General features: G+C 53.3%; 1 protein-coding gene across 2 annotated transcripts in view; it reads right to left on the bottom strand.

Moving 5' to 3' along the window:
- Positions 1–883: 883 nt before the first annotated feature.
- The window catches only part of Gfra2 (GDNF family receptor alpha 2), an 81,293-nt gene continuing 56,198 nt past the window's right edge, over positions 884–25,978 (bottom strand). The window contains exons 5-10 of one of the 2 annotated variants that reach the window (XM_048801636.1): positions 13,852–13,961; positions 13,034–13,174; positions 10,973–11,145; positions 3,045–3,098; positions 2,520–2,677; positions 884–2,187 (exon numbers count right to left, since the gene is read on the bottom strand). In XM_048801636.1, coding sequence (XP_048657593.1) covers positions 2,151–2,187; positions 2,520–2,677; positions 3,045–3,098; positions 10,973–11,145; positions 13,034–13,174; positions 13,852–13,961 — 673 coding nt within the window. In that variant the 3' untranslated portion in view covers positions 884–2,150. The remainder of the gene's footprint in view (positions 2,188–2,519; positions 2,678–3,044; positions 3,099–10,972; positions 11,146–13,033; positions 13,175–13,851; positions 13,962–25,978) is intronic. The other variant, XM_015499528.2, reaches the window with a different exon arrangement.

Genomic DNA, 25,978 nt, shown 5'->3' with positions numbered 1-25,978 from the left:
GCTGGGAAGAGAGATGGCTGCTCACTGTCCTCCCTCCAGGCAGAGGCTGGAACACAATCTGCTGCAGCGTGACCACCGTGAGCAGATGTTTCTGACACATGTGCAACCAGAAACCAAAGCTGTTTGATTGAACCCAGGGTCAGGAGGCTAGAAAATGACATCCCAGGGCCAGGAGTGACAGGACAGGATCAAGGGAAGCCCTGAAGGCACAGGCCAGCCTTCCCCTCTCCCTCCTGCCACCTTGTGCAGGCACACACAGACATTTGTGCACACAAGTACACCCTGCTGCTCCCCAGGGAGAATCTCCGGAAGAACACGGCAGGCCCAGGGTCCGGGAAGACTGGGTGGCAAATAGAAGGCTGGATGGATTGTTCTCTTGGACTCAAACACTGATAGTGGTCTTCCTTCTCTGATGGAAACCAGGAGGCCAGGTCCCTGCCTTCTCCATGACACACCTGGATCAGCCCAGGGGTCCCAGGGAGAGATGCCCTCCACTCTACACAAGGCCAACAGGGCCGCTCCAGCTGCCCAGAAACAAAACCATACCCAAGGTGACAACAAGCCACCACTCTCTCCCAACGGCCACCTCTCCTTTCACTGTCGGGGAGCAACAAGCACTCTACTAACCTGGAAGGCAAGGTAGGAGAGAACAAGACCCCGCAATAGCCTAGCTGAGACCCTCAAACCTGCAAGTGTGTAAAATCACATGCGTGGATCATCATCCACCGACCCTGGGACACACGGGCGAGACCTGTTGGGGTCCAGGTGGACACACACATGCACATACACATGAACTTCCCAGCCCCACCAGGAACACCCAGCAGGTGGCAGGGGCCAGGAACGCAGGGGGGCGAAGGCACAGAGCAGTGAGGCACGAGGCAACTTTGCTTCCTAGTATTTTATTGGAGCCTTGGTTAAGCGTGATGCGCATCAGGAGTCCCGGCCACGGCCCGCGAGCCCAACTGGAGCGGGGCTCCCGGGTCGATTTCCTTTTTTTCCTTTATAGACAACATTATTAAAAAAAATAAACTTTACAATAATACATTTTCGCTCATCTGTGGGGTATTATTTCGATAGTTTTGTTTCTTAAAAAAAGGAAAGAAAAAGGAAAGCACAGGATATAGGTACATGGACATGTATATACACATGTGGAGAGAAGGGGCCTTGGTGGACACAGCTGACGAGGTCTCGGGAATGAGGAAAGAGGGTGGGAATGAGGAGGGGCGGGAGAGAGAAGGAGCGAGCTCGAGACCAGAGTGTTGCAGACACACGTCCAACTGTGGCCTCTTCTGCCCCCTTCAGCGATCCCCAAGGGGAAGGCCCGCCAAATGGACCCACAAGAAACCGAGAAGCCACCGAAGCATCATTTCTCTTTGACTTCAAAATTCCTGCCACCAAGGAGGAAGCGGCTTCCTGGTGCCCAGGGTTTGCTCCCTCCCTGCAGGGGAACTCCCAGGCAGGCTGAGAGGCCCCAGCCCCACAGGCCCTACAGCCAGGAGGACCCAGCGCGGCCACGGGGGCTCCACGCCACACACAGACCCACCCTGAGGGCACTGGGGGAGGACAGGCCATCTCCATCCTTGAAGCCAAGGGGAGGGCTGACAGGGCCCAACTGGAGGCATGTGGCCAGCTCCATTCCCCCCTGACCGATGCCCTCGCTGGTCCCCCAGCAGGTCCCCAGAGTGGGCCGCTCCAGAGCAGTTGCCACTGTCCTGTCCCCAGCCTGCATTGGGCACAGCACAAGTCCCTTCGGCAGTGGGGGTCGCAGCTTGGTCTCTTACTTCAGAAGGGTCCAGAGAGAAAAACACCAGGAGACAGTGAAGGGCATTTCTAGAGCCTTGTGCCCCTCAGGGCCGAGTGTCCCTGAAGCCAGGGGACCTTTGGGCAGCTCTCAGGCTCCCCACCTGCTGGTCTGTTTGGTTTAGAAAAACTTCTCCAGAGAAGGAACCTGGGAGGAGACAGGTTCAGAGACAAGGTGGGGGGGTTTTTTTGCAAGGGGTGTGTGTGTGTCTGGGAGCTCTCCTCTGTGCCGTTGGTAGAGATCTTGAGACGCGTTCCCAGGGCCTACAAGGCCCACTTCAGCAAGGGGAGCAGGAGCGCGGTCAAGGCAGCCGACGGCCTGGCTCTGCAGGGGCCTGAGTTAGGTCTGATCACCTTGTTGCTCCCTGGGATGATGTTGGTCGTGAGCTGAGTCCACGGCAGAAGGGAAGACAGAGAAAACAACAAAAATCCCGTCAGCGGCCTGGGCTCCAGCCTCCTCCAGCCCTGCCCTCTCTGGCCACCAGACACCCTCCCTTGCACTCTGAAGGCAGAGCCAGGCTTCGAAGGGGCAGGGCAGGAACAAAGTGATGCTCTGTCCCCTCTGGGCTCCCAGCCCTCAGGTCGGGGCAAGTGAGCAGAAGTCCCCAGAGAACAGGCTGCACCTCCCTGCTTCAGGGCGGAGGATATATGTACATCCTGTGGGGAGGGAGATGGCATAAAGACCCCAAGGAGAAGCTCCAAGGTCCACAAGGACTTGCCTCTGGAGAGGAGACGAAAGGGAAGCCCCTTTCTCCCCATTTCTGAAACTTCCTCCTCCACGGATCCTTCCCTGTGCGTCTCTGACTGAGCCGCTCTCTCCTTCTGCAGAATCTTTCGCCATCTTCTCACCTAAGCTACCATGGTGGCATATGCACTCCTATGGGGGGAGGGGGTACTTCAAGGAAGGGACCATGTCCTTTTTCATTTCTGTATCTAATAAATATCACAGGACCAGTGCTGAGCAGGTACTCAATATGTTTGTCTTTAAAGATAAAGGAAAGTATGCGAGGGTCTCTGCTTAGAAGGCTCCTCCCCCAAGGAGATGGCCACAGGTCCTGACTAAAGCCTTTGCACTCCCCAGACCCACGCCAGCAAAGGAAGTGCCCACTCAGTCCAAGAGGGGCCAGAAGATCAGCTGGCCCAGCAACTGGATTCTGGAGTTCTAAGTTCAAGGCTCACCTAGAAAACAGCCCCCTGGGGGCCAGTCTCCTGCACCTACCCACCCCCTTCCTGCCCCTACTCACCTCTGTGAAGCACATGCTTAACTCTTTGGAGTTATTGGCCTTCAGTCCCTGCTCCTGTGGGAGAGAAGGCACTAGTTAGGAGAAGGCACCATGCTTTTTCTGGCCTGGCTTCGACTAGCGACTCCAATAAGGCCCTGCTATAACAATGCCATCACTGTTATCACTGCTAAGCTGTAGGTGCATAATAAAGACCACTACTGAGCCCCTGCACCCCTGAAGTCCTCATCAATTAACTCCTGGCTTCTCAAGGCTCCTGGGAAACTGAGCTCTAAACCTTGCTATCCAGTTTGCAGCATTCTGTAAAAACTAGCTGTCTGCATGTCTGTCTGCCTACTCAGAGCTCCTCAAAGGCAGGGACCAGGTCTCCTTTCCTTGCACTGAGCTGTGATTTGGCTCACAACTCAATTAGTGTTTTAGTAGACGCATGCATGCATAAATGAATAAATGAATGAATGCATCAGACCAGAGGTGGCATCTGAGAGCCAGCTCCTGTAATTTGCCATCACTCCAGGAAGGCTCTATGGACAAAGATCATGAGCCCGCATCTGGGCTCAGGAGAGAAAGAAAACTGTGATTGATTAGTGATGTCTGCCACTGGTACATGTTAGGTGGACAGCTGGCAAATGTGCCAGGCCATTTTCACTCCCAAACAGATGTGCAGCACCTGGGAACTCTGTAGACAAGATGAAGAATGAGAAGGGAAGGTTGGCGTCGTGGTCATCCCAGGATTCTCTGCCCTGGCATAACTACTTGGAAGCAGGACCACAGAGCGTGCATGAAGAACAGTGCTTTGTTACCACCATCATGAGAGAGACCAATGGGAACCAGCTGGGGGATATGGCCCTTCAGATGGCTTAGTTCCCAAGGCACTTGTGGGGAAGCTCTGGCTGCCAGGAGCAATTGGGAAGCCCAAGAAATTATGCCTAAATCACGACTCTTGGCCAAAAGTATCCATAATTCTTTGGACATCGTAGGCAATCGACCACCCATGCATCTGGTCAGCTAAACAAGGCCCCAGCTGTCACCCAGAGACCCTGGCCAAAAGCAGTCACTGCCAGTGGTGGAGACAGAAATGTGGTGATTAGCACAGCAGGAATGGAACCAGACCCAACCCAAGAGGATCCTATTCAAGACCAGGTACCAAGTGTCTCCAGGTGCCAAGAGGTGGTACCAACTGCTTCCCTCCATGGGACATATTCCCTTCGGTCCTTCCAGACCAACCACTAGATTCTCCTCCTTGGGGCATTATACCACTCCAGGGAGGCCACTACAGGGACAGAACACCGCTTGCCCCAGCTTGGAGTCTGTGCTGTTACCATGTGTCCCACCTGTCCTCCCAACCCCTGCACCAATCCTCAGTCGGTTATATCCATCCCCACCAGTGATACAGGTGGTCCAGCAGCTACTTATACCCAATATGGCTTCCTCTGTAAGTGTCAGGGGTGGCTGTTCTGTCCTGTCCCCTTTGAGGGACCCTGGCTTGTCCCTGTGTCCCAGTCCCCGGGTCCATGTGGAATCACAGAGGCAGACAGCCCCACTCCTAATCAAAGCTGCTGTTACTTGTCTTATGTACTATAGTGACATGCAAAATTATTTTTTTAAGTCTATTGCTGGGGCCTTGTTTAGCTGACCAGATGCCCAGGTGGTCGATTGCCTACGATGTCCTTTAAGGTGAAGCCAGTACAACATTCTGTGATGACGGACATCAGCTCTGAGGCAGGCCCAAGGTCAAAGGTGGACCGAGACAATGTCAGTTCAGCAGGTTTCTATGCCAAGGTCAACCTGCACAGAGAAGCCAGAAAAGCCTCTGAGCCCCAAGCCCAACCAGGTGTGTGAGACAAAATCTGAATGGTAACGCCTTCTGGAGCACCGGCCTAGGCTTGGATCTTGCTCCCCAGAATGAGCAGGCCCCGTCAGGTGTCCCCCAATGACAGGAGAGGGGAGTGGGGATCGACAAATACCACACAGGAAAAATGAGAGCAAGAGCCCTTCTGAACCTATGGATGTCCAGTTCTGTAGGCCCCCAGGGCTGACCACCACACCCAGGAAGCTCAGGATACCCAGCAGGCTTCCCCTCACTGCCCTGAACAGCTTCGCCAAGTACTGTGACCTCTAGTTTATAGAATTTCCTCAGTGCAGGGTCCTAGTCCTTGGACCCACAGATCAACCCTTTATCCAAGGCAGCCCAGAAACAGAATAAGAAGCAAAAGCTCCAGAGGCCAGAGCCCTGCACCCAAGTCCCGGTTCTGCCAGTCGCCCGGGGAAGTCTATTGTGCCTCAGTTTCCTCAGGCAGACAAGACAGGAGGCACGCGTGGCTCACTAAACCAGAGAAAAGGGCATATAGGACAACAAGGCTCCCCACAAAACCAAGGCTCACTGTTCACTCCACAAAGCAAAGAGTGAGCCAAGCACAGCTTTCACCCCAAGGCAGGGCCCAGGGGCAACGCAATAAGGGGACAGGGGATAAGGTGAGACCCAGGCAAGCCAGCAGCCTGGGGCCTGCCATTGAGGAGCGGTGACAGAGCAGCCTCCTGCCTTCTCCCCCCACCCAACCCCCACTTCCTCCAGCCTCTTTGCAGCAGGTGACAGTGGGGGAAGCAAAGGGCCTTAGGAGTCCCCACCCCACCTGACCCCAGGAAACAGAGCAGACATGAAGGCTGTGTTAACCTCCCCCACAGCCAACCAGAGACCCCGGCCACTCCTAGACGGAACAGTAGGGGCGTCCAACCAGCAACTGACTTTTCTGGAAATGGAACGTGGGTGGGGAGGTGCAGAAAGAAAGTCTGCCGTTTAATGCCGCAACACCAGACGCTCAGACCTCTGCCTCCCTCCCTCCCTCACCAGTTGGGGATGCCCTTCTCACCAGCAGGTCTCAGCCCTGCCCTTGAGGGGTTCACACCAAACAGAGAAATAAACCTCCCCGTAGTCACCTCCAGGCCAATTAAATACCCAGGAAGGAGAGAGAAGGCTGCCATCCTTCCCCAAGCCCCCAGGCTGGGGGCAGTCTTCTGGGGCCATGGCCCCTGTCAAGCCCACCCCAGTGCCCAGCTCTCCCTGTGCCGCTGTGCGTGGGTAACTCTAGTCCCTGACCCTGTGCTGAGCCACTCATACCCTTGAGACAGACTCAGGGTGTGTGAATGACGGAGTTCCAAAGGCAACAGGCCCAGGCTGCTGGGATGGCAGCACACAGGGATTCTAACAGCAATCCTGTGACACAGAGGCCCGTAGAGGGACAGTGTGGGAAGAGATGGCCCCAGTGGGCTGCACTGTGGGGCATCAGAAGCATGAAAGAAGTGACAGGAGCAGTTAGCACTAGGGAAGGGGCACGGCCATGAACCAGGATGGCACAAGGCAAGCTTCACCCTTCTAGAAGCTTCTCCCAGAAAGGTCCTGAGCCAGGAAGTTGGAAAGAAGCAGTCTTCCTCCTCTGCCCTGCCCACCTCTTTCCCCACGCTGCCCCCAAAGCCTGGTGTGGCAGTCCCAGAATCTCACTGGCCTGGCACAGGTGCTACTAAGTCCAGCAGTGCTGGACAGTGGTGACAGCACTGGCCAGATCTCTCCTGAGTCCCCTGCTTCTGTCCCTGACCCCACCCACAAACCTTGGCCTCTGCCCTCATCTATACCCTGTGAGCCTGTCCCTAGCCCATCCCTCCTGTACATGCCCAACCCCAGTGACTGTCCCCTCTTCCTCCCCCTCCACTTCCACTGCCCGTCCCCACCCTCAAATCCAAAAATCAAATATTTTTCAATTTTTGAAATCGGGACCCTGACCCTCCAGTGGCTCGCCCTAGCCAGCCAACCCCCACCTGCTCTAGGTGACTCTTCCACAGAGGGCTCTGCCGTCTGCCTCCAGGCACTGGCTCCTGCTGGCCCTCCTCCTGGGACACCCTCGCCCACTCCAACCCCAGCTCCACCTACACATAGTCAAGGCGATTCTCCCAGGTCTGGCAGCAGGTTCCGTTGCCCATCAGCCCTTGATGTCTGCTCCCCGCTGAAGCCACCCCATCCTCCCCGAGCCCCACTTTATTCATTTTCTTGGTGCCAATCGCCTTCACCCTCACCATCACTTGAGCGGGGCCTCCTGGCATCCTCCTGGCACAAGGATGGAACTGGCTGATTGAGCTTATTGGCCTCAGTGCCCAGGATCGAGTGACACGCAGTTAGAATGCACGCACTAACGGCCACTCGGTCCCCTGCTCAGGCATCCACAGGTCTGTGTACTGGGTAAGAGGCCTTTGCAGGCAGCAGAGGGTGGAGGAGAGAACTGGCTTCTGGCTGCTAAGTCTGCTACAGAGTGAGGCAACCCCTAGGGCAACCCCTCAAACTCGCTTCTATTGTCCCAAGATGACTGGCAGTGTCAAGGGAAAGAGTGGAGAGTGGCTGGCAGAGACCAGCAGAGCAAAGAGGACTCGTGTCGCTAGCCCTCCTCAGCCCTTGGAAAGGGGAGAGTCCAGCGGATCTGATGGGACCATCGTTCTGGGCCCAAAGCAACCCAGGGGAATGTCAGGGATGGTGGAATGGGCCACAGCCGGGCAGAGCCCCAACCCACCACCAGCCTTCCCCAGGTCCCACCACACTGCTCTGGTCCCCAAGACCGAACAGCCTCGTGACCAATCTTCTTACACCCTGGACTGCAAACCATCTTGCTCCCCCACCCCTCCACCTGAAGGCACCTAGAGGCACCGAGTGGGTGGAGCTCAGCATGAAGCATAAAGCCCCAGACCCTCCGCCAGAGACAGCAGCAAGCCCAGCAAACCAAATGCACTACGGACTCCTCCAGACTGTGTGGAGCCCCTTCTCCGCACCATATCCTGTGCACTCCTTGTTCAAGGTGGCACAAAAGGGGATGGCAAGGCCATCAAGGCCTCCAGGGACACTGGTGCAACAGGAGAGAGGGAAACACATCTTCTGGTGAGGCAAAGCTGGAGTCCAAAGTAAGGTAGAGGGCAACTTTGCATGGACAGAATCAGGGATGACTACCCCGAGAGGGAACATGTGACCAGGACTCACCGGGCAAAGGGGTGGAGAGGGGAAGGAGTGTGTCACTCAGAGGAGCTAGAAGGTGCCCAGGGTCAGCGTCTTGCTCACTCATCTCTGGGACTATTCCTTGGGAAGTGTCCAAGGCTTCAGAAACAAAGGCCTTGGACAAGCGTCCGAGACTGGCCTGCCTGCCAGGTGCCCTGCTCCACAAACCAGTGGGGTGAAGGGCAAGGCAAGGACATTACACACACAGTACAGGCATGGCAGGGTCAGAGGCTCAACTTTATATTACAGCCATGGGCAGTTTGGCTGGTCAGGGCTGTGCCGCCTGTCACGTGACCATGCTCTGGTGTGTTCCTTCTGTTCCTCTGGGCCTTACCAGGGCCTAGTAGGGCATCCTCTAGGAAGATGCTGACACAGCAGACCTTGCTCTCACTCTCATTGTGATTCTTCGTGGACACAGACATGAAGCCATGGCACCGTGCCCCCACCCTTCGGTGCCCGATTACTCTGAATCCCCTTCCACCCCCTGCCTTCCCTTAGCAGTTGGCTACACAGGCACTGATTGGTTGCTTCTACCTTCTGGTTTTCTGCAGGCTATGATCTGAGGGCTTGTCTTGATCTTGGTTTGGATCCAGGGGTGATGCTGGACCATTCACATGGGGAACACAGATGCTGTATGTGGAAGTGCTTTGCACGAAGCAATGATGCCCAAATGTTAGCTGCTGTCAACCGGGCAGCCGGGGATGCTGCCTGGCAGGTGGCTCCTGCAGGCCTGGCTCCAGGAACTGTCCTCCTTGGGCCTGTTGGCTAAGTTACTCTGGGCAGGACAGCTGGGGACAGCCATCTCAGAAGGAAAATGAGAGAAGCAGATCCTCAAAAGAGGCCCCACCCACCATCACTTCTTAGGTTCCTTCTCAGAAACAGAAGGGGAAAGGCCACTGATTCTGTCTCACTACGGTCTCTTTTATGACCATGCCAGGCTGGGGTTGCAATGTGACTCAGCCCTCAACCCTGTCCCTGGTTCAGCGGGAGGCTGGTATGGCTGCACCCAGCCTGCACCCTCGGTCCTGTCCATCAGCTTTGCTAGCTTGGATCACCTCTGATTGAATGGCTCTGTGGTGGCCTTGCTGGGGCCCTTGGGAGTCATGGGAACCCATAACTATACAGGGGTCCCTGAATGTGGGCAGCAAGCTGCGGCCTGGTGGGGAGGAGGCTGTGTGCTCTACATACATCCTAGAGAGAAGAGAGTTTTCCTTATTTCTGCCCTCCTCGCTCTCCTCTTTCCTTGGGGAAGCCTTAGCTTCCGGAGATGGCAGCCTACTGGGAATGCACACAGGTGTCTGGATGGGAAGTATGTTCCAAGATCTCCTTCCCAAACCTATGGGACGAGAGGCCTGGAGTGGGTGAGAACTTGTCCAGGGCCCTGCAACCTGTTGGTGGCTGAGCAGGGCCAGGAACAGAGCCCCTGGCGCCCTTGTGCTGACTCCCTCTCAGATCTGCTCCCCACAAGGGTTTGCCCATGGCAGAGTGGATGTGGGAACGGGGAGCTTTCGTTCCTGTTGTAGGGCTGCCGGGCAGAGATGTGGGTGTCAGGGACACTGTGGAGGAGCCTGGGGTGGTGAGGCCCTGACACTCTGTCCAGTTTTGACACAACCTTGGGTCCTGTTCTCAGAACTTCTCCCTCTGGCTGTGGCCCTCGCTCTGGTGGTTTTGTCCATATGGGGTTGCCTGGAAGTTGGAGAGGGCTGGCAAAGTCTGAGGTGGCCTTTTCTGGGCCTCTGACCAGGATGGGCACCAGCACACATGTCCTGGTGTGGTGGGTGGGTATCCAGGAGGGGCCAGCTCAAGTCCTCATCCCAGCACTGTGAATGCCAGGTGCTGTTGATCCCAGGAGACTGCGACCCCATTCAGATGGTGTCCTCACCCTTCCCACCAAGTCTTGCTCCTCCTGCACCTTCATTTGGGCTGTGCTGCTGCCAGTGTTCCCCACCAACCTCTTAACCAACCAGAGCCAACTCCTGCCTGAAACATCCCTTGTTCCCACCAGCCACACCCTCACCATTCCCTCCCTCCTCTGCCCGCCCTAGTATTTTGCACTAGGTTCTCTTCTAAATCCTTTGTTGTGTGTGTGTGTGTGTGTGTGTGTGTGTGTTTCTGTCCTGTCTAGAACCGACCCCTTCAGCAAAGAGCCTCCTGGAGTGAAAGGTGCAGTGGTATGAGGGTAGCTCAGCAGAGATGCTGAGTGATGGCACCTCCAGAGTGCCATGTGTCCCTTGTTGTGACACTGCCTGCAGTCTACACCTGATGATTGTTTCATTGTTTGATCCTCAATAAGGCCATGGGACCAAAAAATAAGACTGTCACCTCATTCATCAGTGTATCCCTAGCAAGTAACCACACAGGTGAGAGGATACATGACTGGGTGGATGGATGGATGGATGGATGGATGGATGGATGGATGGACAGATGGATGGACAAGTGAACACATGAGCTTTGGAGTCAGACGTGGGTTTGGCCATCCTCCACATCATTCAGCTAAGTGATCTTGGAACCCCTCTAGTCAGTTTCCCACATGTGAAACAAGAACGCCGATACCTGACTGTGTGAGAATTCAATAAGAAAAGCAGAGACTCCCCCAGCACATGACCTGGTGATTAGCAGAAGGCTGATAAATGGTAACTGTGCCTCATTTCTCTTGTGCCTCACGGTGTCTAGTGTGACACTGTGATGAGCAGGTGTCCCGCATTTGCTAGATGAAGGCCTAGGAATGAACAGGTGAAAACCACCTCCCAGCTCCTCCCTGCCTCTTGGGTCCCTGACCTAAAGGAAGGACCTTCAGTGTTCCCTCACTGGTCCCAGATGAGTGGTTTCCCACACTGTGGTGACACCATGCTGCTCCCCCTGCCCCCTCCTGAGTCCCTGAGTGGCAGAGCCACACCCTCACCTGGACAGATGTGCAGGTGCTGATGACGCTGGTCCCCAGGCTGGTGCTATCACTGAGATCATCTGGCAAAGAAGGAGTCTTCTCCACCCTTGGGGCCTGGGTGGCCGGGAGTAAGGGACTCTTGGGGGACACGTTCACATCTGTGCCGTTGCCGAAGGCCTGAATGGCGTTCCCTGAGGGGTGGGGGTCAGGTAGGTGCATAGAAATCAGGATCACTTCCATCGCTTCGCCCCACCCTGACCACTACCCTCCCTGGAAGAGCCCAAAGCCGGGGACGAAGGGTAACAGAGGGATTCAACTCAGCTCAGGTTCTTTCAGATCTACGAAGTCACACTGAGAGAAGAAAACAGCCGGAGGCAGACAGAGAAGCCAGAATGGAAGGAAACGCACTCGATGGCAAGGACGGCTCAGAGCAGAGGAGGAGCAGGAAGCGGGCATGTGGGAGCCAGGAGGAGAGCCGTGCCAAGGTGGCCCCACCGCAGATCCCTAGACACAGGCTCCGGGGCTCCGCTGCCACCTGAGATGCTCCAGGCCCTGCTTCGGGCATTCCAAGGGCCCAGATCAGCCCTCCTCCCTCTCCACACCTGACACTCCCACGGGCGGCCTCCCACCCACACTGCTAACCAGCTCTAATTCCCTGGGGACCGACCCATCAGAGCTCCTAGGCAGGACTCCGTCCCCAAGACTCAAGCCCATAGCCAAGCGTCCAGGAAAATGGTACCCCCCTGCCCCAAACGCACCTCCAAGGTCTCATGTCTAAGCCCACACCAGGCATCTCTTCCTACCACTGCCAACACTCCTCGCCCCCCTCATGTCACCGGTCATGAAGGTGTCACCTCTATGTCCCCAAGTCCCCCAAGATAGAAACCCAGGCAGAGACCCCGTGGTGCCTCCCTACCCGCCCACTGGCAGCCAGCTGAGCCGACCCCCAAAGACCTCTCCACTCCATCTCTTGTCACTGTCCCCCTCCCACTGCTCTGGTTCAGCCGTCACTGTCCTGTCTGTACTGCCTCACCCACCAGAATCATGTCCCCACCCCCCATGACCTCCACATCACAACCAAGTAGATCCTCTCTCTACCTCCTTCAACCACCCACCACCACCATGCCACCTGCAGGCTAAGAAACCCCAAGTCTTCAAGTCTGCAGGACCCTCCATGAGGAGGATGCTCTCACCTGCCACATAACCTACTGTGGTCACCTCCAATGCTTCAGGCAGGCCAGGCTGTGCAGCTCCCTAACAAACTGGGTCTTCTGGGGAGCCTGGGGCGCCTGCCAGGGTGGACAGCAGGTGCCTTCTGCTCCTCAACTGACTATCCACCAAAGGAGACAGCCTCTGAGAACCCTCAGGGCCTCCCTCCTCCTGGATGACACATGTCCCCACCCCAGGCTCCTGCAACACCCTGTTCAAAACTCTACCCTAGGACCGTTCACCCTGCACCTTGGCCTCTCAGTTCACCTCCATCTGGCTACACGCTCCTGAATGACAGGCACTGGGATCTCTACTTCTGAATTTCCGGTGCCATACAGAAAGGAAGAGAACAGATGGACGGACAGACACATGGAAGGAAGAAAGGAAAGAGGGAGGAGACTGCAGGTGGTGGTCAGCAACAGGTGTCACTGTGCAAAGATCAAAGGTAGACTGAGCTTGACGGTGGCTCTCCTCTCTGTGGCCTCTGGATTAGGAGTTAGGTGACTCAAAGTCACAGTTCCAATGGGGAAAAACTCATTAAAGGAGGCAATGACAGAGGCCCGAGATGACAGGGGTCTGTCCCAGAGCAACCTGCCTGAAGCAGTCAGGATAACAAAACAGAAACCTTCAGCTTTGACCCGACACAGGTTCAAGGTCACTGGTGGAAAACTGAGGCTGACCCACTGGCAGCTCTGGTTGTCAAGAGCTCGGGGTCTCTGCAGGCCGCACTATGGCAGAGAAGCCCCATGTGTGTCGCTGGCCACCCCACAGGGAGGAGATACCAGAGGCCCAGGCAGGCTCCTGGTCCCGGGGACAAGGGGCAGGTGAAGAGCCAGAGGTGTGGGGGAGGGAAGGACATGCCAGACTCACGGAGGCACGGGTTCTCGGTGAAGTCCCTGAGGAACTTCTCACACTCCTCCTCCATGTTCCCGCTGCCTCGACAGCTACACCAGGGGGACACCACAATGCCCGTGGGGCTGGAGTCCACGTAGTTGGGGGTCATGTCAAACCCTGGGCAGGGAGAAAGGAGGGAAGGGGAGATGAGCAGTCAGGCCTTCCCTTGGGCCCCCAGGCCCCAGGTATGGCAGGGCACATACACCCCACCTTGAAGTTCCAACTCTGTGACCATAGGGTTAGCAGGGTCCAGAGGCACAGAGGACACCAAGCTCCCAATCACCAGAACAGCAGGGAAGAGCCAAGCAGCTCTGTCCAAGACTGGGTCCCTTGTTTTCTCCCTCACCAATGAGCAGGGCCTCTTTTCTAGAACCAGAAAAACAAAGACCCACTTCCTGGGTTGGTTCCCGGTGACGACGTTTGCCAGCCAGGTGAGCCTACGCTGGTCACCCAACTTTTAACCTCAGTTTCCTCATCTGTAGAATGGGGATGCCAGCGCCTCCCTAGTAAGAGCTGTAGAGAGACCCAAGAAGACAGTACTTAGAATGTCAGAACCTTTTCTTCGGCTGTGGCTCTCAACACTTGCTTCCAAAGCCATATAGGTGCCCGGGGCCCTCCACCCCATAATAAAGAACCAGGGCTCTCCTCCATAAAGAGCTGGCTCCCCTCTGGCTCCCCTCAAAGTTCTATCTGAATCTGTCCCAGAGAAGCCATGACCTGGGTAATAGCCCCTGCCCCACAAGGCTGGGGCAGCAAGGAGCCACCATGAGCCCAAGAAATGCAAGAAAACTTACCAATCATGCCAGCGTAGGATCCCAGACACGCCTGGTAATTGTCGGCAGGGCAGCTGGTAAGTGTCCGGTAGGAGGCTCGACAGTTGGTGTGGAAGTCCGCCAGCCGGGACCTGGTGTCAGGAGAAGACCCAACGGAGAAAACGGTTTAGTCTGGCGTTCTGGCCTCCTCTGGCCAGCACGTCACAGCAGCTCCTCCCTGTAGCTCCCCAGGGCCAGAAGTCAGGAGGAGGGAGGCGGGAAGAGCAGGGAACCAAGACTGGGGCCTCAAGCTGGGGGCAACTTGGGGACAGATTTTCTAGAGAGCAGGGCACGTCATACAGCTTAAGGAAAGGCCAGTGACAGAGTGGCCAGCTCAGAACCACGGGTAGCAGCACTCTCAATAACTCCGTCCACCAGAAGAATGCAGAGAGGACACAGGCTGGGTACACAGAGATGGCCCAGGCCAGGGCCAGAGACTTGGGCCCCGCCTTCTGTTCAGCCACACACCTGAACGATCTTACCCAAGTCCTTCAACACGTCAATCTTTCCACCTGCAAAATGGGCCCAATAACCCCTGTCCCAGCCACTCATAGGACCTGACTGAAGCTCAAAGGGCCAGCCCCCACCAAGGGGAAAGACGTCTTAGGGCAGAACATTCCTGCCTGGGCTTCTCTGCAACATGTCATAACTACCCCCACCCACTGTCACCCTCAGTGCCACCCCAGTCCCACCAGCAGAAGCAGCCTTTTCTTCCCCTGAGGACATAACACGTCATCACCCATTCGTCTCTGATGCATCTTCATCCACTCAGACCTGAGCTGCGTAAAGGTGGGCCCTGTCTCATCAGGTCCAGCCCCAGCCCCAGCCCCAGCCCCAAAGGTTGCATTCGGGGGAGGCACAGAACAGAGGACCCACATCTAACACACACAGCAACCCCCGCTACGTCTTCCTTCTGCTCCAGTGGTTACCATCAGTGGCCACAGGTTACCATCAGCCTGGGCTAGGGAGCACATTTCCCTGCCCACCATGGCAGGTGGGTGCTCCTGGCCAGGTAGTCTCAGACATCACTCATCCACGTCTCACAGTAGTCCTTAGAGGCAGTGATGAGGCCTTGTTCAGTGGCATTTTCCCCCTGATGAGCTCAGAACAGGACCTCAGGAACCAGGTGCCCAGCCAGGATTCCCTGGGGACTCCAATAGCCAGCTACAGAAAAGGCTAAAACGCATGTCACCTTGCTCCTTGGCCATGCTTTGGCACACTACAAAGGCCCTGGCATAGGCATCCCCCGGTTCACCCCAGATTTAGCTGCCCTGGTTCTCCACTGGAACTTTGTCCCATGGAGAAAAGGACAGGAGGAGGGAGGAGGAGGCAAGAGAGGCAGAGCCAGCCTGAGGGGGGAGAGAAGCCTTCCAAGGAGGGCGCCTGCCCTCCGCGAGGACCCCTGCCACGCAGGCCCAGGAGTATCAGAGGAAGGTGGCTGAGAGCGCCCCGCTTCCACACAAATTTCAGTCTGCCTGGAGGGGCCCGTAAGATGTTTTTGAGAGGTAAGAAGCCCTCTGCAGAGATCAGGCCCCTGATGCTGGTAGAAGGTCATGATTTTCAAAAAGGTACATTCATATCAGTCCTTTCCTATTTAATCCTCAAAGAAACTCCGTGAGGTATGACAAGCAGTTATTATTATTCCATTTGACAAATGAGAAAGCGGAGCCTCAGAGAAGCTAAATAAGCCCAAGACTGCAGAATTACTGAGTGGCGGAGCCAGGACTCAAACCCAGAACTCTGACAGCAAGTGGCTGCCCTTTCTGGTGGGTCCCAGTGCAGGATGGGTGAGTCCTTAGGAGTCCTTCCGGAGCCTGCACTCTGCGTCTCTGTAAAAGTAACATCGTCTTCCAGAGGAAGACCTCTTATCCACCAGTGCACCTCTATTTCCTCACCACCACCCCCAAAACAGGGAAAGCAGCATTCCCAACCACGCCCTTACCCTCTGCAAGATGAGGCTTGGCCTTACATGTCAAGATAGCATCTGTCCCACTCTGCAAGCCAGCAATTCAGAGAGGGGACAGTGGAGAAAGATGGGAGGTGGGGCCTCTGCACACACCCTGCACCTCCAGAGACCTGAGAGGTTGGTGGAGGGGTCAGAAGCTCTAACTTGTAGATGGGATTTGGAGACAAACCAAACCAAAACAAGTCGGTTTGGAGTTGAACATGTTGAAGTCCTCATCTCCAGTAGCTGAATGCAACTGTTCAGAAATAGGGTCTGTGCAAATGTAATCAAGTTCAGAAGAGGTCATGGTGGATTAGAGCAGGTCCTAAATATGTATAAGAAGAGCAGAGACACAGACGTGCCGGAGACCGTACAACAGAGGGGAGACCAGAGTGACGCACCTATGAGCCAAGGACGGCTGGCAACACCAGAAGCTGAGAGAGAGCAGATTCTTTGGGCTAAGCATGGAGCAGGTTCTTTGAGCATTCAGAAAGAACACAGCTCACTGACTACTTGACTACTTTGGACTCTGGCCTTCAGAACCCTGAGAATACATTGCTGTTTTAAGCCACTCAGATTCTGCTACTTGGTTACAACCTCCAGGAAACAATGCAGCACTTCCAAAGATTCTTACCTCTGCTTGCTTTGGTCAAATCCAAAGAAGCCAAGGAGACAGGATCAGGCTGCATCACAGGGCTGCATATGAGCAAGAGAAAGCCCACAGGGTGTGGACCAAGGAGACTGCTATGCCCCAAGCAAAGTCTCTAGTTACCATCTTCCTCATGCCAAAGAGGTACCCAAGCACCATCTCTTAGTTAAAAGACAAGATTCCATTCCAATGCCATCAGACCATACACCTACCATCTCCCCAAGGTCACCTCCTGTCCCTCCCCAGGAAGCCAAGAGACTTTCTCCCATTTCTGCATTCTAATCACAACATTCAGGCAACTTAATGGCACAGGGACTTAATGGTACGGCCTTGCTTGGTCTCTGCAACTGGAGCACACACTCCCAGAGTGGCAGACGCTACAGCCTTCCTCATCCATACCCTCCAGGGTCCCTACCACCCTGGGGTGGTAGGCAACCATTTATCCTTGCTCCAAATATGTACAGACACCTGCCATATGACTGGCAGACTAAAGACAGGGACAGCACACATGTCAACACAAGTCAGGAGGGAGATCCCAGCAATGGGGCCAGGGCACCGTGCCTACAGGCTGGGGTCCAAGGCTGGGGTGGGAAGTCACTGTCAGCCTCCTTCCTGAGGACAATGGCAGCCATAGAAGCTCAGGGCTCCAGCTCGACTTCCCAGACAGCTCCAACCCCTAGCAGTGCGCAGGGGGTGGGGGGCCCTTGTGCTCTCTGACAAGGTCAGCTGTGCAGTCCACTGACACTGGGAACCCTGGGGCTCATGGCTGGCCTTGACATCCACGGGGCCTCTCAAAATGTCACTGGCTCCACAGACTGGAGAAGGAGCTGAAGCATGAATGGGTGGACCATGGCAAAGGCCCTCTGGGGAACCAGAATGTCTCCCTGAGTGGCCATGGAGAGGCCAGGCATCAGGAGGAGAGGAGGGAGTGAAGGAAGCCAGCCAAGGAACACGAGGCCAGGAGTGCAAAGCCCAAGTGGGCCAGCCAGGGGCTCCCAGTGAGCTCAGAGGGGCCGACCCAGCTGCTAAGAGAAGGAGGAGCATCATTGTGGCCTTGACTGGCCCCCTCCTTTGGCTGTGTGACCTTGGGCTGAGTAGCCCATCTCTGACGCTCAATGTCCCCAGTTAACAAGCAGGAGAGCTGCACCTGCGTGTCTCGCTCACAGGGATGGGATCGTCAATAAGACAGCACCTGAGAGAACCTGGAAAGAGCATGCACCTGGGGTAGTCAGGAGGCACCGCCCTCGTCTCCCTTCTTTATGCAGGTCTGAGCCCCAGCACTGCGCCTGCTGCTGGCAAGTACAAACAGAAAGCAGTTTGTCCTGGTGTCTTGCATGGAAGGAAAAAAAGATACCTGTTTATCCTGTGCTGGACCGTGTCTGGGTCCTGTGCAGGGCCATGGGAGCACCTCTGGAGGGGACAGCTCCTCCCTCCCTATCAGCACCAGGAGTCGGAGGCAGCCTGCCAGCCTCCAGGCAAACCCTGGCCTCCAGACGCCACTGCGCTCCTCCACGCCACACTGAGGACACAGGAGGAGGCACACCAGACACCAGGCAATGTGCACGAAGCCCCTTCTGCAGGTACCAGGGTGACTTACGGGGACATCTCCCCCAGGTCCCCTGTGGCTGCAGCCTACTTCCTTCACAGAAGGCCAATGGCTCGTGCCAGGGCCTCGGAGAGGAGGCTCAGGGCAAAGGGAGGGGAGGGTGTGAGCGTGGGCCAGCAGAGAGCAAGGGGAAGGCGAAGGAAAGGGAAACGAAGCGGCTAGGCCTCTGTCGGTCCATTTCTCCATTCTCAGTGTCAAGTCAACCTTGGCAAGCAGAGGTGACAAATGGGGGCGTTTAGGAGCTGGCCACGTCCAAGGCTCCAGGAGGCCTTTGATGGCTCAAGTTTCCTGTCACCTCTCAATGCAGGATAGAGTCAACTCAACGGTAGTGGGTCCTTCTGCCAGCATCTGAGATCAAGAGGTGTCAACTTCCTTCGGCCCAGGACACACTCCAACTCCCACCATGACAGAACGAGCCCCGTGAACACAGCATCCCAGCCCTGTAGGCAACACTGTCCAAGGTCAACGTGAGCCTTTCATAACGCATGACCCAGCTGGTCATGCTGCACCATCTCCAGGCCAGATGTCACTCTCCCCTATACTCCAGGAGGTCAATGGTCTCTTGGACTCCACTCCTGACGCCAAGCACAGACCTTTCCTGGACCAGCCCCATCTCCACGCAGATCTCTGCCTTTTAAAGGCCCCAGAAAAGAGACACATGAAGAATGCATGAGAGGGAGAGATCAACCAACAAATGGAGGGAGAAAAGCAGAAATCCAGCAAGAGAACCCTAATGTGCACAGCTAAGCCCATCACAGCCAAGGCAGAGAGAAGACCCCCACCCCAGTGCCCAGCAGAGGTGGATCAGTCCGAGAAACACAAACCCTCTTCAGGCTTATTCCATCAGCAGCAGCAGCCTATTCAATCACAGGAAAGCAGTAGGAGGAGAGAGACACTTGACCCCCAATTTGATGAAAAAGTTGCCATATTAAATTCACAACATCCAGTTAATTTGAATCTCAGATAAACAATGACTTTTTTTTTTAGCCTAAGTATACTTTTTTAGTGTAAGTAGGACATACTTATACTAAACAGTTTTCTAAATCTGGAATTCAGATTTAACTGGGCATCCTATTTTTTATGGTATCTCTGGCAATACTATTTGATGAGCACTGGTGGCCCCCAGCAAAGGGGGAAAGATCAGGATGGACATGCAAAGAGCCACCACCCGAGTAGAACCCACCCAGAGAGGAGGAGGCACTTCCTGTAAAAGCTAATGGTTCTCAAAGTGAGGTCTGCATCAGCATCGAAGGGAACTTCTTAGGAATGTAAGTTCTCTAGGCCCCAGCTCAGACGTATAAGACCTGAAATTCTAGAAGCAAGGCCAGCAATCTGCTTTAACAAGCCTCCAGATGATTCAGAGGCAGGCAAAAGATTGAGGGAATCTGCCAAGGTTTCAGAGCTGAGCTGGGGGGTACCCCATCCCCTGGTCTCAGCTTTAAACACCCCCCACTATATTAGAGCCACCCATGGAAGAAAGGAATGCTTCACCTGTGGTCCAAGGAGATTTGTGGTTACATGTAAGAGTCCATGTGAACACACACACACACACGATCCTGTCCCCACAGAGACACTCAGTTAGTGGGGACATTCCCTTCTCTTAGCCAAGAGAAAGAACACAGGTACCAGTTATCAATGGACCCCTCCCTGCCTAGACTATGAACACCTTCCTAGACATAGACTTTCCCAAATTTGTTCAGCCTGGAGTGAATTACTCCCACGAGATGACAAAACTTTTCAAAGCTGGCAAATATGTGGCTTTTTGGCCTGAAGTTCTTGTCACCTTCCCAAATTCCCACTTATCTGGTTGTACTTTGTGGCTGCCATAGAAACCAGCGAGTCTCTACTGGTTATAGCAGAAGCAAACACAAAGAAAAAGGAGTTCACATCTATTGAGGACCTACTATGTGTGTCCAATTCTGTTATCTCATTTAATTTTCTGAACAATCCCAAAGAGACACACTTCACCATCAGGACGTGGAACTCAGACTAGTTGGCGTGGTTACACACCCTAGAGCTAGCACACCGTGACAGACACCTCCCAACAAGAGCTGGCAGCCATCAGCACTGACCAGGGCAAAGGCATGGAGCATTTGAACATTTCATGGAGGAGAAAAAAGGTTCCCAGGAAGTGTAAATAACTGATGACAGGTTGCAAGAACAGTTTGTGGGAACACAGAAAGTGACTCCCTGTATTCCCTAGTGTCTCTAGTTTTCTTTTTTCTTTCTACATTATTTATTGGTGCATTATAGTTGTACATGACGGGATTTGTTTTGTTACATATTCATACCTGCACGTATTATTACAATATAATTTGGCCAACAGCACTCCCTAACACTTCCTCTGGATTGACTTTCTGAGGTCTTCTCGGTGGTCCAGGGATTGGTTAAGTGGGTTCAATGTGACATGACACTGAGAAAGAGGAGCATGGATTTCACCCACAGGACTGCTTTCTGACATCCACAGGGATCATGGTGGACAACCTGATCCTCCCATGCCACCTCTTGGACACTACCACCCTCATTTTCATAAAATCAAGGATCAACCGGCTTCTGTCCTTTCTGTTTATTCTGTAACCACCTAGTGGAGATTTATCCTTTCTGCTCAGAACAACAGTTCCCCTGGCAATGGCCGACTTCCTCCTCAGGTCAGGCAGTTCTAATATTGGCTGTAAACCATGTCCTGAGCCCAGGTGGACACCTGACCCAGGCCGGGCCAACAATGGAACTCCTTCCTTCTGGCCACCATGCTCTAGCAATGAACTTCACCTAATGGATCAGGCAAGGAAGAGCATTCTTTTTTTTTTCTGGTTATGATACACCCAGGTGTGAGTGTGGATATTCTGGGACCATAGTTCTGGCCTTGTGGTTGCAATAAGAATACACACATCTCACTTCACTGAGAAACAGAAAAACAGAACAAGAGACAAGGAGAGAAAGAGAGAAAGACACTCAGACAGACAGAAACCTCTTTGTACTTAAGTCCCTGGAATATACCCCTGCCTTTCCTATATTATATAAACCTATCAATTCTTCTCTTCTTCTTAAGCTAGTTGGGCCTCTATCATTTAAAACAAAAGCAAAATATTGACTACTACTTAGTTTCCCTTTCTGATATTGTATTACCTTCTCTGTCCAAGTTCTAGGCAACCAGAAGAAAAAAAAAAAGCACACTGTGAAAAGGCCACAGGCCCCAAAATCAAATCCATAGAGCAGGATGGCAGGAGCATTTCCAGAAGAGCAACTGAGAAAACAGTCGACGGTCAAAATCCTGCAGGAAGACAGCCTTGCCTGGGCCTGTCTCCAGCTTACCTGGGGAGGAACAGCCAGATGGCTGTTGACACCAGGGAAAGTCACATAGCTATCAAAAATGACAAGGATGTAGATTGTGTCAATATATGAAAATTTAAACATGGAGTCATGTTAAGGGATTAAAAATCAGAAGCCAGTACAGCGTATGCCCCCTGGTCACAAACAAGGAAAAATGTTAAGCTATGAACCAAGGAGATTCAGGAGGAAATTTCAAAAGATGCTAACAGAAGACACCGTTGATTATGTTCTCTTTCAATAAAGTTGCCTGAAGGTTGTAATTATTTCTTGAAGTTTAATTGAACAAGGCCTCAGGAATCCTGAGTTATAAACAATGATTTTTCAAAGTCTTTGGTTAGAGAAAATGTCACTGCTTCTAGAAGCATCATCAAATGCAACTGACTCTGTTCTGAGACACAGAGGCTGGGTGAGGAAAGCCCCCGTCTCAGGGAATTTGGCTCCTCACTCCTGGGGAGTTCAATTCCTGGGAGCATCAAGCTGGGGAACTGACCACCAAACCCTCTGGACATGACACAGGCCTCAGGGCTCTGCTGCAATGTCTGATCTCCCAACACAGAGGACCCGAGTTCTCCAAGAACCCCCCCACCTCCCTCCCTGCTCCTCCACAGAAGCACGCCAGTCACTGACATCCAACAGCTGACATGCCCCCTGCATTTGCACATTTGAACCTTGGCTTAGCTACTCACTAGCTGTGTGGCCTTGAGTAGGTCATTAAGAGAGGCCTCCATTTCCTCACCTGCAAAATGGAAGTAACAGTGGTACCCACCTCATGTGGTCCTTATGAGGACAGAATGAGATATCCAACAAGGGAAGGGACCTAGTGTCTGGACAGTGCCCAACATGGTGGGTGCTCTGTCAAGGTGTGATGTTGGAATTAATATTGGAAGCCCTGCTAAGCACTCCTTAGCACGACATCTTGGAAGGCAGGAGCTCTGTCCCTTCAAGCCAAAAGCACATAATACCACTAACCTAACAAGCACCTCTCACATTAGCACAGGGTCCTACAAAGTTCCCTCACCTACATCGCCATGGTATTCTGACAATTCTCCAACGTCAGTACCTTACCCTACTTTACAGATGAGGAGACAGAGGCTTAGAGAGGCTAATTAACCCACTGGATACCACAAGACCAAAAAACAGGTTCAAATCCCAGCTCCCACACCACTGGGTTTTCCCTTCTACCATGCTGTTCCCAGCCCCCACTTTCTCTGGCCTGCTACTCCCCACCCCTCTCCCAGCATCCTAGAGCCCACGGGAGGTTCATCTCTCTTCTGAAGCCACCCCAGGAAATCACTGGGTGCACCTTCCTCCTGCACATGTCCTCCACCAGACTGCAGTTCACCCAGCACCCCCTCACTCTTCCAGGTGAGCCATGAAGGTGAACATGGAAATAACAACCTGGAAGAGCACTGTGGCTTGAGCCACTCGAGCCCGGCTGACCAGAAGCCATCAATCAGACCAGTCCACAACCACAAGCCTGACAGCGAACCACAGTGCTGGGCCCACACCTGCTCTGGGAGAGGTTCAGGGAGGCTTGGATAGACCCACCCAAGTCCACCTGGATCTCCCCACAGAAACCAGAGATGAGAGCCAAGGCCACTTCCTTCTCTAAGAGCCCATCACTGAATACGCTCCTTCATGTCCTCCCCAAACAGATCCCCTGTCTCCACTTTTCCCATCCCTTCACCTACGTTCCAAACCTCTTATTACCGGGTAAGAGGAGAAAAGAATTAAACGTATGCATCATTTGATTTTAATTGAAGGACTGTTCTATTTCATTGAACTGCTAAGTAAGCTGAACAAGAGATTGTGTTTACATAAGCAAACCCCAAGTCACTATAGACTTGCTGTCACATTAAGTCAATACTTATGAAGGCTCTCTATTTAATTATTCAGTGAGGATTGACTTATTATTGTGTTCAGAGTGTGGTTAGCCTTGAGCTAGGTAGCCAGCCAGCTGAAAGATTTCTTTCAACTTTCTCTGAATGCTGATATGGTTCTTGCTGCTGGTGTGAGGTTAGGCTTCCTCTCTCCTTCCCCTCTTCTCCCTCCCGACTGCTGCAGAGCAAAATGCTCCAGCTTAGTCTCCCTCTGGTGGAGAGCAGTAGGTGACCCTGAGTGGGTGACCTCTCCAAAGGTCTCCTTAAGATCAGCCATTCATCCCAAGACCCTGACACGTCTCTCTCACCTGGTTAGTTCTTCTGTCTGTAGTGCAACAATGCCAGCTTAGCTTCCCATCCTGACTGAGGGCCTCCTGCTCAAAGACCCTTCTCCAGTTTTGTTATTGTAGCATTTCCCCTCCCAGCAGCCTCCGCAGAACATGTTTCCCCATCTTTGCAATCTATGAAAACCATATTAGTCCACAACATACAGTTACCAGGACATACTGTTACAACATACTGCTACAAAGACACAAATACTCAGGTAGTTTCTTACACAAATCACATGTTCTAACACATAACTCTTCAGAGAAATATCCAGAGGTGGGTGTTTTGCCTTAACTGCAGACCAACTGGTTAAGAGCAAAATCCCAGACACTAAATCACCTAGGTCCAAACCTCAGCTAGGTCAATCACAAAGGGCACAACCTTGGACAATGAACTGACCCTTCTTTGAGCATCCTCATCCATAGAAGGTAGCTGATAGATTCTGGGAAGAGTAACTGAGATTGCCACAGAGTGCCCAGGACTGTACCGGGCATGCTTTCATGAGGGAACTGCTGTATCTCTAGACTAAGTCCTCCGAAGGAGAATTCCCCCGGATTCTACAGCCCCATCATCTGCCACCTTGAGCCCCACCCATAATTGCTCCTGTGCTGCTCCAATTGCCAAGAATGACTTCCCCCAACCACGACCTCCTCAAAACCTCTTCCATTTCCAAACTATCTAAACTCAGTTCACGTGCCATCTCTTCCAGAAAATCTTCCCTGAATGTCTTGCCCCCAACTGCGAACACATTTCACAGACTCCAATCACTGAGTCTGCATGATCGCATCATCGGTGGTGTTTTCCATATCTGTTTCTCCCCCTAAACTGTAAATTCTTTCAGAGCAGAAATTATCTTACTCACGTTTGAATCTTCAGTGCTAAAAGAAGTGCTGGACACAACAGGGACTCAGTCCACTGGACGGAGGAGGGATGGAGGGAAGAATGGATGGATGAGTGGGTAGGTGGGTGTAAGGATAGATGGATAGGTTAGAAGATGGAAGAAATTAAGAAGGGTAGGCAGGTAGGTTGGTTAATTAGATGGATAGGTGGATGGATGGCAAGTTGGACAGATGGGTGGACTGATGAATCAATGGATGGATCAGTAAATAAGGACTGCCTTGGAAGCAAGGAGGATTTTCCCCAAGAAACAGGGAATCTGAGAACTCTAATAACACCTCCACTTGAAAAATAAATCACAAGCAGATCTCCAGCCGAAGGCACAGCAAATTGTGTCAATGCTGCATTTACTTGGGCACCAAGATAGCTCATCCAAAAAAAAAAAAAACATGCCCTCTGGTGGGTGTGTCTTTCTGCCTTCCTCTGATACTGACTGGTTGTTAGGACCTTGGAAAAGTCTCTCTGCCATCACTGGTAATAGCCATTCACTAAAGGAGGCCCCAGTGGCCTAAAAGAATTAACACACATCCTTAAGCACCACTCTTAACATGAAGAAGTGCCTTGGGGACCTAGAGCGGAGAAGCCAATATGTCCCTATGGAGAAAGGCTGGTTAAAGTGTCCATTCTCCAACAAGTAGAGGGCTAATGGGGCCAGTGACAGGGCAGAGCATTGGGGTCAAAACTCCTGCTGCTTACATGTCAGGAACTCTGGAGACATTACCGCACCCCTCAGTGCCTAGGTGGCTCTGACACACACAGAGACAGTAGACTGTTTGGGGGACTAAATGCAACCACACGTGCTAAAGTACTTCTGAAAATTAGAAGGTTCTATATTTGTGTTTATTATTTTTCTTCTTAGAAATAATAAAGAGTATATAGCGGTTCAATTGCACCCTAATTCTCCTCTTTGCCTGGCTTGACAGACAATCTCCAGGTGCAGGAGCTGAAGCAAGGTGAGAAGACAGGTGTGGGCAGAGCACACTGCAGCCTGGACTCACCAGGAAGCAGAAAGGAGCAGGTGTGGTGGGGGGCTGCTCTGAGAAAGTACAGGGCCCTTGGGCCACTGACCCCTCCCCACGGCCCCCTGTTCCAGGCCTCGGAAACAAACTGCGTGGACAAATATTTTTCCTATCAGGCAAATATCGGGGCAGCTCTGCCACCACTAGGAGTCTTTCTCATTATATAGACTAATGAGAACGCTGTGCTTCTCAGGAGCAATTTATCAAGGCAACATCCATTATAAATGACATTTTTCCTGAACTAACAAAGGATATGAGGCTGGGGAACCTGGTTAAAAGGAAATGTTTAGCTGATTCCAGAAACCATCCAGAAGTTAATTACCCACCCCCTTGCTGGCCGGCACTTTCTCCGTTCTGTTCTCCTCCTCCCCCTGGGGGCCCTGTGCTGCCCACACACCTACCAGCCCAGAGCCCAGGAAGGGGAGCACGGCCAGCTCCGGGGAATGTGCTGCCTTT

Source organism: Marmota marmota, unplaced genomic scaffold, assembly GCF_001458135.2.
Source record: "Marmota marmota marmota unplaced genomic scaffold, marMar, whole genome shotgun sequence".
Lineage (NCBI taxonomy): Eukaryota > Metazoa > Chordata > Mammalia > Rodentia > Sciuridae > Marmota > Marmota marmota.
This window is presented reverse-complemented; position numbering and strand designations above follow the sequence as displayed.